General features: G+C 40.1%; 3 protein-coding genes across 3 annotated transcripts; 1 reads left to right on the top strand and 2 right to left on the bottom strand.

The window, feature by feature from the left end:
• The first annotated feature begins 5,002 nt into the window (after positions 1–5,002).
• Positions 5,003–8,696, top strand: xpa (xeroderma pigmentosum, complementation group A). The gene is made up of 5 exons (XM_078279024.1): positions 5,003–5,346; positions 5,431–5,536; positions 6,227–6,392; positions 7,283–7,400; positions 7,503–8,696. The coding sequence occupies exons 1-5, from the start codon at positions 5,064–5,066 to the stop codon at positions 7,655–7,657; spliced, it is 828 nt and encodes a 275-aa protein (XP_078135150.1). The 5' UTR covers positions 5,003–5,063; the 3' UTR covers positions 7,658–8,696.
• Positions 8,697–8,803: 107 nt separating this feature from the next.
• On the bottom strand, positions 8,804–9,987 carry LOC144536091 (NAD(P)(+)--arginine ADP-ribosyltransferase 2-like). Its single transcript, XM_078279032.1, has one exon. It carries the CDS (start codon positions 9,895–9,897, stop codon positions 9,130–9,132), a length of 768 nt encoding a protein of 255 aa, XP_078135158.1. The 5' UTR covers positions 9,898–9,987; the 3' UTR covers positions 8,804–9,129.
• A 2,468-nt stretch (positions 9,988–12,455) lies between these two features.
• On the bottom strand, positions 12,456–17,952 carry kpna7 (karyopherin alpha 7 (importin alpha 8)). The gene is made up of 12 exons (XM_078268661.1): positions 17,778–17,952; positions 17,566–17,703; positions 17,365–17,450; positions 16,760–16,928; positions 16,457–16,556; positions 16,118–16,200; positions 15,025–15,111; positions 14,693–14,869; positions 13,669–13,902; positions 13,401–13,583; positions 13,146–13,292; positions 12,456–12,549 (listed from the first exon to the last, which is right to left on the bottom strand). Exons 1-12 carry the CDS (start codon positions 17,889–17,891, stop codon positions 12,463–12,465), a joined length of 1,605 nt encoding a protein of 534 aa, XP_078124787.1. The 5' UTR covers positions 17,892–17,952; the 3' UTR covers positions 12,456–12,462.
• Between the last annotated feature and the right edge of the window lie 706 nt (positions 17,953–18,658).

The raw sequence follows: 18,658 nt of genomic DNA, 5'->3' as shown, positions 1-18,658 counted from the left end.
ATACACAGTAGAAGACTGCATACACACAGACAGACAGACAGACACACACACACACACACACACACACACACACACACACACACACACACACACATTCAAGTACCAACACCTTCAAGTAAAAGGTAAAGAAAACACACACAAACATACATATATACACATACACAGGTTGTGGATGCCAGTTAGCGGCAGGCAGAGGCACTGACTTAAATAAATGCTGCATATAGAGACCAGTGCATCACAGCTGTCCAACAGTGGCATACGAGCCTGTAAGTCATTAACAGACTTTATGCCACCCAATAGGAGGGACTCCTCTCTCTTCGTACCACGTGACTACATTCAGTAGCCGCTATTGGTTGAATACTGATGGACAGGTTATGTGAACGGGATGGAAATTTCGATTGAAGATCACCAGAGATTGTTGTTTTTTCAACTGAAGGACCGTGTGGCAGTATAAGAAGTATCTCCACTACTCATGCAGGCAGCCAAGTTCAGCATATAAACTTGTGAGTATGAGTATGGAGGCTTAAAGAGACTTATTTTTTGTTTTAAAGGGCAGCGGGGAAGAAAAAAAGAGAGGCCCAGAGCAATACATATATGTGATAGCTGCTCAATATACCTTTAGATGCTAACTGTGTTGATTCCACCTCCTTTATGGTTTTGCAATGTCATTGAAAGAGACATATCCAGTGTTAATTACTTGTGTGTCTTCAAATACAGTATATTTAACGACATATTTGGCATAAATGGTTACTTTACATCTCATTCATGAATATCTCTAATAGGATACATTAAATGCTAAATAGTTACAGTAGAGCATGTAAGGGATAATGTAGAGCAAGCGGGTCATTATCCCAGCCTTTCACATGGCTACCTACTAAAGAAATCAATATTTTGACATACAATATTAGTTTTAAAATGATTTTATTGATTTAAAAATGGTCCTCTGTAATCAGAACTACATCAATAGCAGTGGCCTGCTATTAAAAGACAGTAGAATGCTTTAATAGACCAATCAGAATTGAGTATTCAACAAAGCCGTGTAAAGAAAATCACAGATAGAATGGACTGAAGGTGTTGTCATGCTCAATATAACCCAACTATCTGGTCTGGGTTCTTCATATGAAAAGCTTTTGACTTTTTCTGTTCTGTCTGCCTTTACATGCACCACTTTAGAGAGAGATTACTTCAGTATCCTGACTAAAATGTGATGATTTTGTGAATGATGCAGTCTGGACAACAAGTGGTGGACTAAAGATTAGTGTTCTCCATTGTATTTTACTTGATAAACTCAAAAGTGTTTTTGTTTTATCCAATTATGTATTTATAAAAAGGAGTGTTCAATATCAATAGGTATCACCAGGTTTCTTCTGTAATGTTTTGATGTAAAACAACTCATGTACTGTATAATGTATTGCACCGCTGTGTTCACATACGACTTTCTTGTGTTCAGGCTGAAATCTTAGAAACAAGTTATTATAAGAAACATCAGGTAGGCCCATATTATTATTGTAAAACGAAACATGGACTCACAGAGATTCAGTTTGTGACATTTATATATTTTGGCAATTTTGTTTTCCTCTAATCCCTCTCTATTAGATTTACAGTGAGCAAAAAGCATGTAACTTAACTCAATTGGGGTTCTGCTGAATAATACATTGACAATAGATATCTTGCCATACAAATATGTGTTTCCGTCAAATAATCTAATGCAAATATTCTGAAAAGGTTGCAAAAAAGATGAAACAAAGAATAACACAATAAAGAAGTGGCTGTAACTCAAAGAATCTGTTTCCATTAATGTTATTGCATTTTCTCTCTTTGTTTTTTTCCGTATAATTTTTTATTATGGGGTTTCCTTTTTTCTTTTTCTTTTAATGAACAAAGTCAAACTGTCCTTAAAAGAGGCAGGAGGAAACATACTCACTGATGTGAGGCAGATTTTCTAGTGACCCATTTAAGGCCTCACTGTCCTACCAAAATGTCATCCATCTTGTCTTCTTCAGTTGAACCACCTGTTGCATACTGAACTGCATGACTGCCCTCATGCAAGCTACAACATGCATCATTTATTTACCTTATGTTGTCTGCTTTCTATGTCAAAAATATAAAGCACAACTGAACACGGGCAATATTTTATATTTTATTCTCCCGGCAATTTTCAAAATGCTACATCAGTCTTAAAGAAATGCTCAATAAAGGTACTGTAGACTCTGAATTACATCCTCGTCTTCTTTTTATTTCTTATTAGGTTAAAAGGTTAAGGTGTTACAGTACAGTACAACCTCGTTACAACGCAAAAAACATATCTATAACTTTTATTTACTATGTTTTGTTTTCCAAAGAACAATCAGTTTTACTCAGAGATTTGTGTTTCTTTCAGTTTGACATAGACATTTTATTTTTAGATACGTGGATCTGATTTTCTGGATTAAATTGCCATGGCAGTATCGGTTTAACACTCCCAAAGGGTAACAAATCATATTTTGTGTCACTATGTTAACCAAATATTTTTATTCATTTATATGTTTTCATAAATTCATTTTTTTTTTTTTTCCAAATAAAACATTAAAATAATTTAATTCTTCATAAAATGTACTCCCAACTATTCTCTGTAGCTTGCAAAGTGAAACATTTGTGTTTTAATGTGTGTTTATGTGATAAAAGATTTGTAAACTGTATTGTAAGACTGTATATAAGCTCCTGTGTGTAATCATAGTCCGCACATAGTTTAACCTCAACACAACTTCTATTCTCAGACTCAAGACTGAGACTGTATCATTTTAAATCGTTATTGCTCTAAAGGATCGTGTGAACGTGAGAAATGTGTGTATGAATGAGAAATATATAAGAATTCATCCTTGACCAGTTTGAATACCATGACAAATGGTAAAATGCTTTTGTATTTCCCTTGTACATTATGCAAGTATGGAATCATATATACTACTTCAATTGTGTATTATAATGAAAAAACCCATATATCATTCAACTCTGTATAAAGTGTTATATGATCAAATAAATGAAACCTGAAATTTTCCATGTTGGTGTTTGGAGTTGATGGCAACTTTTGGGTAGGTTTTTTAAATTTAAAAAATGGTTTGAAACATGTCATAATTTCTAATAAATTTAGGTAAAGTAGAGTTCTAATGATTACTATAGTTGTATTATTACTTATACAGAATAAATACACAATAAAGTTATGCATCACTGTATTTCTGGGGTCACAGGACATTTTAAATCTAACAAACCACTTTAAAAGTTAGGTCACTTTACCTCACAGACTCCCTCACGACACCGATCAGATTTGCAGTGTCATATATCAGGATGGGATCCACTTTACTTTGACACAAGCCTCTTACAGCAGCATGCATGGCCCGCTGCCATGATCAGTCTGATGCAACAGGGATTCAATGGACACCTGCGGACAACCAGCAATGGTCATGCTCACCTGTCTGCTTTCTCCCTGCGTTTCTGTTCACTGAAAACTGAGGATATTCACTCACTGTACTGCCATCCAATTAAATTTAGATAAGAACGAGGGGAATCCATTCAGCCATCATAGCCTCAACTTAAAGGACAATTCCGGCGTAAAACGAACCTAGGGGTTATTAACAGATGTGTACCCACTCTGTCGTTCTCTGGGACATGTTTTCATGCTAATCAAATGTGTTTGTAGCTTGTAAGACGCTAGCGCGGACCGCTGATTAGCTTACAATGCTAGTATTCGGGGCACAGGGAAAGTAAAAAGAAATCGCTATTTATACCACTAAAAAGGCTCAAAATATCACCAAACTTCATCAGTAGCATAATGAGGGTCCCTAGATGTTAACCGAAGCATTGAGAACTTTGTAAGTGTACAGACTGTTTATTGAAAAGATAGATTATAAAGACACTCGCGTTCATTTTTACATGCGGCCGCCGTCTTGAAAACCAGTCATGACTTACAGCTGGTGATGCAAACTAAAATCAAAAGCAATTTGCTCAATATATCTGAAATAATCGTACCGATGTAAAACATAACTTGTCTAGTGTACTTACTCAGTGGATAACTGTCCATCTGGTCCCTCCGGTCTGGGTCGCCGTCTCCAATTTATTTTTGGGACATGGAAAAAAGTTTCAAGTACAGCCCTGTTTATCAGAGAGGGGAAATCTTCAGACTGTACAAAACTCTGCGTCTCTTGGGTGTCGCGACACAACAGGTCCCACTCCGTGCAACACAGACACTCCTGTTTGGTGGCCATAGCTTCACATTGTCCGCAGGTACACCACCAGTTTCCCGAAGTACGAGGCTGTGTTGCGGCATTGACCACCGGTAGCTCTCTCTCTCTCGTAGCCCTTTCATGGAGCTCCCGCAGCTCTTCGTTCAATAAACTGTCTGTACACTTACAATGTTCTCAATGCTTCGGTTAACATTTATGGACCCTCATTATGCTACCGTTGAAGTTTGGTGACATTTTGAGCCTTTTTAGTGGTATAAATAGTGATTTGTTTTTACTTTCCCTGTGCCCCGAATACTAGCGTTGTAAGCTAATCAGCGGTCCGCGCTACCTTCTTTCAAGCTACAAACACATTCGATTAGCATGAAAACATGTCCCAGAGAGCAACACATAATAACCCCTAGGTTCGTTTTGCGCCGGAATTGTCCTTTAACTTTAGAAAATACTTTTTACACAGAATGAGGACTGTTGATATTGTGAATATATTAGACTTTAAGACTGACTCAAAAAATATGAACTATCCATATTTTTGTATCCAACCGGTTTATATGAGCCATTGATCATTCAGTAGAAGTTAATGGCAGATATGATAAAATCCAACGAATAAAAGAGGAATCTAACGATTTAATTATGTAGGATTGGTCCTTCACATTCCCCAGACCCCAGCAGAAGGTGGCGGTAATGCACCTAAAACTTTAAAATAAAGAGAGGAAGAAGATGAAGAAGAAGCCACCGGAACTGTCAGCTTTGTAACAACAAAGTCCAACGCTACATTTTTAATGAAACAAAACCGGTCTGTAGAGCCATTTCATACATTGCTATGTGGTGATCGCTGTTTGAGAAAGCAGCATGGATCCGTCTGAGTCAGAGGGAGTGGATGCTGCCGGTCCCGTCCTAGAACAGAGTCCCAAACCCGAGCTTTCTGCAGCGATGCGGGCTAAAATCGAGAGGAACCGGCAGCGCGCCTTGATGCTCCGGCAAGCCCGACTAGCGTGTCGCCCTTTGTCCGCTGTGGAGGGCGCAACTTCGGCCAAAGTCTCCAAGACCATCGACTCCGGCGCCGGCTTCTTTATCGAGGAGGAGGAGGACAAAGAGGAAGAGCAGAGGACCAGGAAGGTTGTGCATCAGCCAGGTGTGTCTGTGTGTTAGGTGACTCGAGTGTGTGCATGCATGCATATTTACATGTGTGTTAAGTGTGGGTGTGTTTTGTTTCCAGCTCCGGTGATCGAGCCAGACTACCTGGTGTGCGATGATTGTCAAAAACCCTTTATGGACTCGTACCTCAGCAACAGCTTTGACCTGGCTGTCTGTGACAAGTGCAGGTACACACACACACACACACACACACACACACACACACACACACACACACACAGACAGACACAGACTAAAAGTACCTTTATGAGCATGAAATCCATAGTAGTTTTATGCAGCTTTTGGAAAAGCATAACATGTCTAAAGAAGTCATTAGAGTTTTGAATTGGACGCATTTCACATTGTAATGCAGATTTCTGTTTTGTAACTTGAGATAAGTTGGAAACGCATTAGGTTTTTCTGAAGGTGTATTATGTCCTATTATTATGCAGGCCTGCCCAGCATTCCTGTATATGATGGTAAGATAACGTATTTTGGATATTGTATGCTAATTTTACATGATAATATGCATTTATCTGTTAAAGGCATGACGTTATGTAGAAGGCCTTGTCTGATTAAAAGGGTTAAGGTTAATATAATGTGCCAGAAATATGTGGTTTTCATCACAGATGGATTTCATGTCAAACCTCTAATTTTCTGGTCATTTAGTTGTATTAAATCTATGAGTAGTGATGTTTAATCAAAGACAGACGAGAGAACCAGCACTTCAGGGTAGTATTAAAAATTCCGAAACCTGCAGATACCCATGGCTCATTGAGGAGTTTTCTGTTTCTCTTCAGATCGTATTTTTATTTGTTTACAATCATGGCTGAAAATCAATCAAATTGATTAACAGTGGAAGCCTCTTCCCCCCTCAGAGACAACGAGGAAAAGCATAAGCTGATCTCCCGAACTGAGGCCAAGCAGCACTACCTGCTGAAGGACTGTGACCTGGACAAGAGAGAGCCTCCGCTCAGGTTTATACTAAAGAAAAACCCTCATAACTCCCACTGGGGAGACATGAAGCTCTACCTCAAACTACAGGTGTGTGGGTGGGTGGGTGTGTGTGTGTGTGTGTGTGTGTGTGTGTGTGTGTGTGTGGGTGGGTGGGTGTGTGTGTGTGTGTGTGTGTGTGTGTGTGTGTGTGTGTGTGTCATATTACAACTGCTCTAAATAAGTACAGTTTATCTTATATCACGCTACGCTTAAACATAAAACACTATTATACATTGTACATAAATGAACATGCAACAACAGCATGGCTTTTAAAAGTACCAACTGATGCAGTTTGGGGAAAACATATATTTTTAATAATTTAACTTTCCTGGTCTTTTCTGTATTTCCATCTGTTTTGTCCTTCTCGTTGAAGGCCACGTGTGGCTATAAGACAACATGCAAGCAATCCACATTATAAAAAATCCTAAATGTTAAGAACTATATCAATTGAGATTAAAAATAAATAAAGCAAGCTTTTTTTGCAATATAGTTTTAATTATGTGTCTGTAAAGTCAGTAGATGCGTAGGAATTTGCACAACAGATTTAAAAAGCATTTTAAAGATGATTTTTAGACCAATATACAGCACAAATGAGAGATTGTTGCGCTGTAAACAAACCAAAGCAGTGCTGCAATGATTAATCAATCAATCAGTCAATTAGTCAATCATCAGAAACAGATGTTCTCTGTTTTGTTTTTGAACTGTTGCTTTGACAAATAAGACATTTGGAGACTAGAGGGCCTTGGGCTCTTGGACATTTTGTTGTTTTCTAACATTGTATAGACTAAATAATCAATCAATCAGAAAATTAGTTGACAAATCGTTAGTTGCAGCTCTAAATCAGTCGCAAACATTTTGGTCAGATGCAAAATAACCCCTCCTTGTTCTGTATGTTTTAATGAGTCTATGCGAACTATGTACTTGTGTGTGTTACCCAGGTGGAGAAGAGATGTATGGAGGTGTGGGGTTCAGAGGAGGCCCTGCAGGAAGCCAAAGAGACGAGGGAAGAGAACAAAGAGGTGCAGAAACAAAAACGCTTCAACAAGAAGGTCAAAGGTTGGTTTTCTGTTAGAGCCCAAATAACAAGTCAGTTACATCGTGTCATCTTGATAAAGTCTGGACGTGTGGATGTTTCATATATCTTTGTATGTGTGTCAGAGCTGCGCAGGGCGGTGAGGAGCAGTATGTGGACCAAAGACACCAGCGTCCACCAGCATCAGTACGGACCAGAGGAGGTGGTGGATCCGGAGGAGGACCTCTACAAGAAAACCTGCACCACCTGCAGACATGAACTCACCTACGAGAAGATGTAGACACTCTCACACACCAACACTGACTGCTACGGGTTCAGGCTACAAGATGATGATGTTTGGTGCTTCTGTTGGGAACCACGCCTCTCACAAATCCCTCACCCCTCCAGCTGTGTTCCTTCGGTCTGGATTACTAGTGCTATTTTTTTCATAAAACACTCCATCCTGATCACATACAAGTGGCCAAAATCTCCTGTGTGTCACTCGCAGGCTGTTATAGGTCAGTCGTAATTTCTATTTTCAACAGCTGTTACTGACCTCAGCTTGAACTACTGTATATGTATAGCAGATTGCCTTTTCGGTCCACTGCCTATTGCTACACTTCGTGTTACTTTTGTAACATGTAGAGATTCACTCTGGCAAATGGGCAAATCAAGGAAGGCACGATTTTGAAACTTGAAAATAACGTCTTGCTTAAAATAGTGAAGTAGTGTGGGGCCCAATTTATGACTGGAACAAAACTGACCAGTAAGATTAAAACTTTGCTGCCTTTGTGGATTTTGAAGAGGGGGTCCATTTTTAGGATTTCATGTCATCTATTCTTGGATAAAAAGGTATTGATACGGAGACCTCAGTCAGAAGTCGTTGGGAAATGGTTCAGACATGAGATACCTGACGAGGACTATTTCTGTGAACTTGATACTTGGTATCAGCTGTAAAGAGACAAGCTGTCATTGTCCAGATATTCACTCTACTAATCATGCTACAATGAGACAGAAAGTGTGTAAAACATGTTTACATCTTTGTAAAATTAATTTATGTCATGTAAAAGTTCATATAAATGTATCTCTGTTAAAGCTTTGATTTAGCTTTGCTTCTTCCATTCATCAAAAATAAATGTATTTGAGACTTAGTGGAAAGTCTTCAAATAAAATGTATAAGCAGTGTAGGAGTGTAGACATTTTTAATAATGCAGTCCATTTGCATTTCTATTTGTACAAGCTGCAAACACTTCAGATACTTTTTTTCAGATACTATTAAAGTGGTTTAGGAGTTGGTCACTAAGATACACAAGTTAGGGTTCATATACAGATTTAAAAAAACAATATTCCATAATTTGTTTCTCATATCACTATTAAAGAAACCTAAGCTACTTTGTCAAAAATAAACCCAGGTTTGTGTTTTTTCTTTAATGAAATTTAATCGTTTTCTCAGAAAGCTGGCTTCTTCCTGTCAAACGACTTGTCCGTCCGCCCTCTTACTGTTTAAAAAAGGACGAGAAAGTTCAAGTTCTCAACTACAATTTCGTGACTGGGCTAACAACCTGCTGAGGAAGATCATGTCATACAATCTGAAGCGCCAGAACAGTTACTAAATGGACTTTATGGTAAGAATGTTTTGCTTCCAAGGTCAATAAACAAAGCTTTTTTAATAAATTCAAGACAGTGACGCATAATAGAATAGAACTGTTGCCTGGAGGAGGTTGCTAATAAAACTGATAATAAAACAAGTGTTTATTTCGTACACTCTTGCTTTTAAAAAGGGTTCACTGCCTGGCAGTTGAGGCTGCTGTAAACCCCAGCAGTCTCAAGTTTGTAGAAAGCATCACAGTGTAAATCATTCTCTCCGGACATGTCCACAGAGACGATCTTAAACATCTCATATGGAGGAACCAGTACTTCATCCTCGTCCGAGTCAAACTCTGAATAGGACTTGAGGTAGGCGCCGAAACATGTGTGTATCTCGAAGCAGGTCCTTCGTCCAAACTGATGCAGGTCCTTGCTGAGGGAGCTGGAGGCGAATGAGCCAAAGCGAATGGTTTGTCCAAATTCCCCGCTGAAGAGCAGTTTGCTTCTCCTGTAGGTGGTGTAGCAGCTTCTTTGGTTAAGTTTTAGGAGCCGGATGGCGTCAGACAGCAGGAAGTGGAGGGCGTGGAATCCAAACGAGGTTTTGTAGGAACTCTTCCCCCTGCGGACTGCTTGGTTTAAGTTGTTATAAGACCCCGCTGTGTAGGCACACAGAGCCCTGAAGTGATTCCAGGAGAGCGGGTCATAGATGTCCTTATTCTTCATGGCTTTGAGGGCACAGAGTTTTGTGTATTTGGAGTGCAGACCTTCCCTGGTGCTCCCAGGGAGGTAGTGACGTTTCACTTTGATCAGCATCTTCTCGGAGCAGCCGTAATACATGTCATCGACAGAGTCTGAAGACAAACTCAGAGGGATACTGATGAGCCTGGACAGACCTAATGGGACCTGGACAGAGGCAACAGATGTCTTCAGTGAGGTGTTTGTGGTTTTCTGCATGGCTGACTGAGTGGAGGTAGCCTCCTGTGGAGAGGATGTTTCAACATCCACCTGTTGGACATCAGAGCTTTTCAAAGTGGCTTTTATGGTATCCTGTTCAGGCAACTGTAAAAAAAAAAAAAAAAAAATCAGAATGTAGTTTTGAGGTAATGCATTTAACACAGTATTAAAGCTGGCCACATTGGTTTAAATAGTTTTGATCAACAGAGCAGGGTTGTTGCTTCTATTAAAGCTATAGTGTATAGTTTATCGCCCCCATGAGGAATTCTAAGTAATGACAACATAACTGCCGGCGCATCCACATCATACAAGCCTTCCGAGATCATGCAACGCCCCTCCGCAGTTGCTAGTAGCCAAGGAGGACACGGAGGATCAAAAAACATGGACTCTTCAGAAGAGGCAATTACCTTCACTTGAGTTTCTGCGCGCGAAAGTCGCCAAACGACAATCTTCTGAACATAGCCATACTAAGAAATACAGAGAGCTGTGTGGAGCTGATGGTCTCAATGGCTTGAATGTAACAGACGTTCATTAATATCAAAAAGTTACGCACTAAAGCTTTAAGGACACTGAGTTCATGTCCTCTGTAATGTGTCTGGGACTTGAGGTCAACATGTTACATTCTACAATTAAATGCTGACATTTAGTGGGTTATTTTAGGCGGTTTCAGTTTTTATGTACACCTGATAGTTAAATACGGCATGTAGAAGGCTTTAAAGCGACTGCACTGGACTCAAAAAAAAAATTAGAAAAGGGAGGGAGGCCTGGATATCCTAACTTGTGGTCCCTAGTATGGCTCAAGCTTAAAAAAAATCTGGATCCTGCATTTCTCACAATGCAACTAAATTAGACACTTCATGCCTGGTAAATGCCAGTCTTTTAAACTCCATGACCCCAGTTTGTAACAGATTTGTTATACATTTTTAGTCCCTAAGCCCAAGCTCCCTGCAGAGCTACAGAAGATAACCATTTTCACAGGCTTAGTAGTAACTCATGACAACTGACCTTTGTTACCTGTTCAAATTGTGGGGATAGAACTTTTGCCTCAGATCCAGATTAAGAAAAAAAACCCACACACTGACTGGCTAGTAAACATGTTATCACGTTACAGGATTTCTTTGGTTATTTAAGTCCAGGTATTTCAGACTTGCTGTGTTTGAAACTATTGAACTGAACATTTTAAATGCACTTTCATGTTGTAACATCAGTGGTTATTAGTGGCATGTTACGGTGTCCGTTATCTTACCATCTTTGCATTCAGAAGTCTTATAAAGAGGCAGCAGAGGACAATTAACATACTATCCTTTGACATGATTGAAGATCGAGACCTAAAAAGAAGAGACATTTACAGTCCCTGGCTAAGGAATATAAATCACAGGGCCTTCAAGTGAAGGATTAGTCAGATCTTAAATCCATTAGCACCAGATAGTTTCGTTATACAATTTCACTATCCCCAAAAACATTCACTAATGTCCTGCCCCAACAACATCTACTGAAAACATTCGTGATGTGCCAAAACCAACTAAGCCATCTGAAAAATGACTGATCTTACCAGGTGGTGTAGCAGGTGCCGCAACTGTCAGTAATGCCTTTGGTCTGTATGATGCCAGTCATCTTTTTATGAGTGTATGGGTGGGGTCAATCCAAACTTCATGTACCAATGAAGGAGTTCCCCCAACAATCCAAAAGTTTTTGGTCCATTTCATCAACTCCGAAAGATGGAAGTTAGGTCAGCTCTTTTCAAGTGCGATTCACCCATGCCAATAGTTTTACTTCCACAGGGTTTTAGAAGATGGTTTCAGAAATAACTTCTGTTGTGAGAATGAAACCGCTGACTATTGGGGACGCGGTTTAAAAATGTTGCAGCGTAGGCCTATTTAATGTCACTTTTAAAAGCTTTGAGCACCAAAACTACATTCACCTCCATTGTACTCAAGCAAAGGCAGGAATCTCAGAGAGATTGCGATATATGCATGCTTGCTACAAAAGGGCTAATTAAAAAGGTTTCCTTAAGTAAACCTGACATTGTGGTCACATACAGTAATTGGCCAGCCAGAGGGCAGTCTGTATTGGCATGGGCCATGGAAGCTGGCATAAGCCTTTGTGTTTACAGTTTTTGGATATCTACCGTTTAGGCCGAGTGGCTATAACTCTACATGTCATTCCTCTTATTCAAGCGGAAAAGTGAAGTTTGCATTTTAAGTCAAAAAGTGCAACCCAACTTAATGAGAATCACCACTCTGGGTGAAATACAGGCTTAGAGTCTTGGGAAGTCCCTTTAAGGGACTGCCTGACTTTTCTCCATGAGTCATAGCTCAAGAAAGATGAAACCATTTAAAATGTTTGTGGCCCCATCTTGCAATGTTGTAGACCATCCAGGTTTAAAATACAAGGTCATTGTGAACCAGCTTGACAGATTAATATTTTTAGATACACTTTTGTTGGACATGTCTAAACCATAACTCTAGCCTTTACATTTACCAAAAATAAATTGACCACATTCATAATCATCCTTAGATGCAAAATACTGTAACTTTATTTATTCAACATGCAATCAAACAATGCTTAAAATTCAAAAGTCCTCTGAACATCAGAGGTCTTAAATACAAATGAGTCATCTGTACTGTCAACCTTAACTCCCACGATGTCATCCTAGGAGAAAAGAAAGTTACTAAAGTTCTTTGCAAATACAAAGACTACATTTGAGCCCTTATGCAGATCCCCTTTAGTCTGGCTATCACCACACCTGGTCTGGGGAATCTGCTCTGTATTTCTACTGCACAAGAGGTGTGAGCAACAGGCATAGTTCAAATGACTCTGTACAGAATTGATAGTCCTTCAACCAATCAGACCAACGATCTGGGTGACGTAGCAGCAACTGCGGCATCAACGGGTTGCGTCGGTGGCCGGCTTGTTGAATGTAAACAAAGCTGCTTGGTCGCTTCTCTTTGTGTTAAACCCACCAATAGCATGCCATGTGGATAAGCCAGTTTGTGATTGTTCCCGCAGGATAGATAAAACGGGTTTCCAGCCTGAGCTGCAGGGCGATATCAAATCGCCAGCAGACAGGGCTGTTTACCCAGTCTAGATTCCCTAGCCTTCAGATATGGAATAAGCTTAATGCAAAGTTGTCCATGCATTTTGAAAGATTTACCTAGATTAAGTTGTATGAAGAAAAATATTGAGAATCTGCTTAAAATGTACTCCAATATGAATGTAGGGACTTAGTCATGTGGTTGTCTACTTACATCACTGAAGTACTTCTCTATAAGGGTACGAGCAGCCTGGTACACCGTTTCATTGTCATGGTTCTGCAGCATCTCAATGCGATCCAGTCCTCCCAGCTCTTCAACCAACAGGCTAAGTTTCTCTGTCTCACCAAGCTTCTCCGCTGCCTGAAAAGTGGAGTAATTGAAATTGCCCATTTCAAGTTTTAGGTCAAACTGTAGCAGGTTTTAGACCAAATCAGGTGCCAATAGTGGAGTTGCTTTCCCCTCCCTTACCATGAAGATGTTGTTGATGGCATCCAGTATGACCAGAATGACTTTAGTATCTTTGACCTGCAACAGGTTAATGATTGCCTCCAAGGCCCCACTCTGCACCAGATGGACCACCTGCTCCACAGTGCCCCCACTGGTGAAGTTTGTCACTGCCCACACTGCCTCCCTTTGAGTTTTGAAGTCACCCTGAGAAAATGTGATTAATTCCATTGCATCACTAGAGTATGTTCAATGTACCGATGCCCAGAGGGTCATCTTGTGATCTACTCACATTTCTGAGCTGCTCCACCAGAGGGGGGAGTAGGCCACAGGTGATGAGCTGTTGGATTTGCCTACATGGTCCTGCAGCAATGTTGGACAATGCCCATGTTGCCTCCTTTTGCACACTGGCCTTTGAGTGCCTCATCAGTTGAGGTAGGACTTTCAGGACTCCTGCATCAACTGCTGCCTGGGTCTGCAGGTCTGAGCCACTCACTATGTTCCCGATTGAGCGAAGAGCAGGGGTCTAGAGGCCGACACGTAACAGATTTACTAGGGGTGCACGATTCAGAAAGGGTCATGATTTGAGACATTTTAGGATCAAGATTTGATTAAAAAGTTTGCAGTTTCCAACACTTAACTTTTGCTTTGCAAAGCCTGCATATAGCATGATTCCTATCAAGTTCCATCTTCCCCTTGGTTATAAAAGCCAAAATCTTGCCTTCAATGAGGTTGAATAATTCTGTGAAGTTTGCACCGACTAAATTACTTCTGCACTCGTTTTTTTGACTATGACAAGAGTGCCCAGTGGTTGTGTGAATTTGACACAGCGCCATCTATGGCAAGCTAAACTCATTTCAGGACAATAGTATACACAATTACAAAAAATGACATTTAGAATCTGTAGAGCTTGAATCTCAATACAAATGTGAAGTGATTTTTGCACACCCCTAAGATTTACACTGTAGGCAGTGAAAGATTCTGGCTTTTGACCAACTTGAAGAAAAACCTACAAGTGGCCATGCTTTACTAGTTTAACCCTTGTGTTGCCTTCCTTTCAACCTTGAAACAGTGATGTTTTTCCAACGTTTTAAATTCTACACATTTTCAGCCCTTTTCCACATCCCATATTTTCTGCTATAAAACAAATTGAATACGGGTCATAAGGGTTACGTTGCCACTTATGCAACAATCACAACCTGTACATTGCTAAGGCATTGATGATCTGGTCGTAGCATACAGGAATGGCAGATCTCATACATTTTTTTAAGTCCAGAATGTTTAAAGTGGAGTTAGTGCGTTTGAGAACACCCTACCATGACACTAAGCTCCTCGTGGCTCATGAGCTCCACCAACCGAGAGACGATGCCAGTTTTCACTACAACGTCAATACGGTCATTGTCACCATCTGAAAGGTAGGATATTGCCCAGCATGCATCAGACAAGATGTCCTTATCGCTGAGATGGAGCAACTGGATCAGAGAGGGAAGCACCTGCAGACATGACAGTTCCAGTACATTAATCATCTCACTGGTATTGTGGCACCTTTCTGAACTGGGAATTCATTTTGTTACACAGGGTGCCAAGCTTCTATACACACACATGCAGATGTGTTAAGACTTCATTACAGAGGTGTGAAGTCACTTACCTGCAGGACTGCAGACAAGGGTGGAAATGGGTTCTTATTTCGACACAAGTTGGACAATGTCCATGTCAGGTTACGCAGGTAGCCAACCTGGAGTAATAAAGCATTATGACCCACAGCAGCAACATTTAGACTTCTGCCCCACAGCTGAGGAAAGTTTAAGGGGGAACTCTACAGATTTTACACAATTCCATTTATAGGTCTTGGAAGTACTACTGCATGAGGAAAGTTGAGTCAGACATATTGGCTTTCAGAAAAATGTGAGGTTCCATTTACAGGTCATGAACTCAGACCATCTTATCTCTGCTTGAGGTTAATAAATAGTGCGAGGCCACATTAGCATAACACCTGATCTCCAAATGTGGTTGAGTTGCATTGTGGGGAATTATGTGCCAGATTTTACAAATGTGGGGGTCAGTGTAAAATGAGTACCAAGCTTTTGTATAAGCCTGTTTGAGAGGTTGGGAGTAAGTGTGGTTGTATGTAGATAATCTACATCTCAAAAATGTATGATTTAAGTTCATAGTTGTATTAAGGTTGTACCAGAATAAGTTTACAATTTTCAAAAACGACCATATTTTGTTGTACTGCACATTGCTGCAGCTCGTCTTTTCACCCGTGTGTTGAGCTCTGTTTTAGCTACAGGGTAAGATATCTCGCTTCTATTCAATCTTTGTTAAAGTCGCACATGCACAGTACCTAGGTAAGGACTACTAGCCAGTCAGAAGCAGAGTATGAGGGAGTTCCATGCTAGCAGATAGGCGAGCATCATAAACGTGTTACAAAGTGACGCACATTTGTCAAGGAAGTAAAGGCTGGACTACAATAGAGCAGTTTGTGAACAGTGTTTTCTGTTGGAGATGGCAAGTCCCTTTGGGGTGGACTGGGCTTTTTCAGTTTGTAAACCTATAACCTCCACAAAAGAGAAAAAGCATCATATGAGCACTTTAAAGCAATCTTTGCTGGGTTTGTAAAACAGTTAATGTACTGTTTGATGCTTTGAGAAAGTTGTCACTCAATGTAAAGCTTATATTTAAAAAAAAAAAAAATGACTTGAGTACATAGTTGGAGCTGGTCTTGTCAAGTTTTGACTTACTGGTGTGTCTGGGCAGATGCGGGCCAGTAAGGCTGGGATAACATTGCACTCAATCAGGACGTCTCGATAAGCTGCACCGTCACCTTTTTAGGAGATTTGTTAGTACAGCAAGCCACAGTAAGATACATGTAGATTCTGTGTCCCAGATTTACAGCATAAGACAGCCATTTTAACATTTGAAAGACATGCACCCGAGTCACTTCATAGCTTAATTCCGGTCCAAGTTAATGGACTCCGGTCTTCTTTCCCCTTTTGGAAGCTCATTTTCTCCATTAAGCAGCCTAATTTATCAGTTGTATTAATTCAAATCCATACATGGCAATACATTCAGCATTTTACCTGCAATGTTTCCAAGAGCCCAGACAGCCTGTTCACTGATGTGCAACATGGGTGAAGCCAGCAAGGCAATGAAAGCTGGTACTGCCCCATGTTCCACCACCTGAGACACAAATACACTGTTTAAGCCACCAAGAAAACCCGCAAGCCTAAGACACCTAAGTCCATTTAGTTAGTTTTAATTTCAAATGTTTGCGGCATAATACTTCATAAGCCCATCTTAACAAGGATCATGACCTGTTGCAGTCAAACAGAATTAGTCATCTTAAATCAGGCTAGCCATGCTTACAGTAATACTAGTCACACCTGTTGAGTATGCCAAGTAGTTCCGGAGGCGATGTTTGTAAGGGCCCAAGCTGATTCAAACTGCAGAGTCGGCTCATCATCCATACCCAGAAAGGACACAAAGCGGGACAGCAGACCCGCATCTATGATCTCCTTCATAGGAGGATTACGCTCCTGAGACAGCAGTTTCCTGAGGGAAGGTTGGATGAAATGTAAGCTACTGAACATACAGGTCATCTTATTTTTCCTAAGATAATGTTCTCAACCCAATTTCAATGGGTGAAACACAGATAGTAGTCCAATAACTGTAATAGTGTTAGAAAATTGTGAAAATGGCAATTACAATTTCCCACAAGCCCCAGGTGATACCCTCAATTTGCTGCTTTATTAAACAGTCCAAATAAAACCGGCATTTTAAATTTAGGACTCAGAAAATCCCCACCAATTCCTCACCTTTGAAGACAAAATTCAGCATATACATTTGATACATCTCACACAATTGTCAGACTCAATTCTCTGTTGGGCCACTGATCAATTTATCATTTTGGCAATTAGTGTAACTACAGCAATCACATATTCCTCAACAAATCAGTGGCTTATATAAATATTAAGCAATGAACGCTCACCTGGCTGCCTGACAGCCTCGGGTTTGGGACTCCTTGCAGTCAGAGTTGACGTCTTTAATGATTTCATCAAGGGGTAAAACGGCCACCTAAAATCACAGATAACACCGTTAAAGGCTGCACTGGTTTGAACCACAGACTGTATATAAAAACTAGGTTTGAACAAACTTGTTATTAAAAAAAAAAAAAAGTCTCTGAACTGACCATGTCGTTGGAGATGTAGTCGAGGGCCTCCTCATCCGGGAGAGACGACAGCGTTATGTTTCTTCTCTTCAGGAAACTTTCATCCTTGTGAGCTTTGCGCAGCTCCACGCACACCGAGATCCTTTTCTCTCGAAGTTTCTGCAAGAGGCCGAGACGCAGCGTCGATAAAAAGTATTACTACGTACGACCTTGGAAACTAAACATCAACTTACTGCTGGATCTTTCCCCTTGTTCTTGAATTTGGAGATTCGCTCCTCGACAACGTTCTTAGTAGGCATGGTGGACTTCTCTGCTTGACTCAGACCGATGAAAATGTAAGGAAACATTCCGCAGGGATGTTTTAAGGGGGAGAGCCGCCGCAGGTGAATCTAATTAGCTGTGATTGGAGCACGTGCAGCTGTGCGCGTTTCAAAACAAGTAACCAAACAGCTTTTCCTCCAGTAAGGCACTCCTGCGAACTCCTTTTCGTATGCAGTAACCTATGTGTAAGAAGAATGGTCATTTTTTTAATGTATTTTTGTATTAGCCTACTTGTTGTAGCCTACTGCTCAATCTACAGTATATGGCTACTATAATCTAAGTCTAGTTCTTCATGACCCTTGCTCAGATTGCTATGTTTCCTAATGTGTCTTGTTAAAACTGGCTGAACCTGTACAATGACGAATTGCAAGTATATTAATAAAGTCTTTATAAAAAAAGTACCTAAAATGTGTGCACGTTTGCAGTTTGTGTCATACAGGAGAGAAAGGAACAATATAAACTCTGGTGACTTCATTTTGTTCAGTAAATATGCATGTTTGATATTGTAGTAATAATAATAATAATAATAATAGATTTTTTAATAGACTTTGAGTCTGACAATAAAGAAGAACTACATATAATAATAATGGCCTATTAATAATAATATTATTGATAATAACATACAAATAGCCTAAATAAAATAAACAGACTAAAGTAAACTCGTTAAATAAGTAATAAGCCTCAAAATTCCACAGTGTAAATATTTTTGTGCTAATAACTGGCTAACCCGTCATGGCCTGTTTTAGACAATAGATGGCAACAAATCACAACTTTCGTCTGGACTACGTGTGAG

This window comes from Sander vitreus, chromosome 2, assembly GCF_031162955.1.
Source record: "Sander vitreus isolate 19-12246 chromosome 2, sanVit1, whole genome shotgun sequence".
NCBI lineage: Eukaryota > Metazoa > Chordata > Actinopteri > Perciformes > Percidae > Sander > Sander vitreus.
This window is presented reverse-complemented; position numbering and strand designations above follow the sequence as displayed.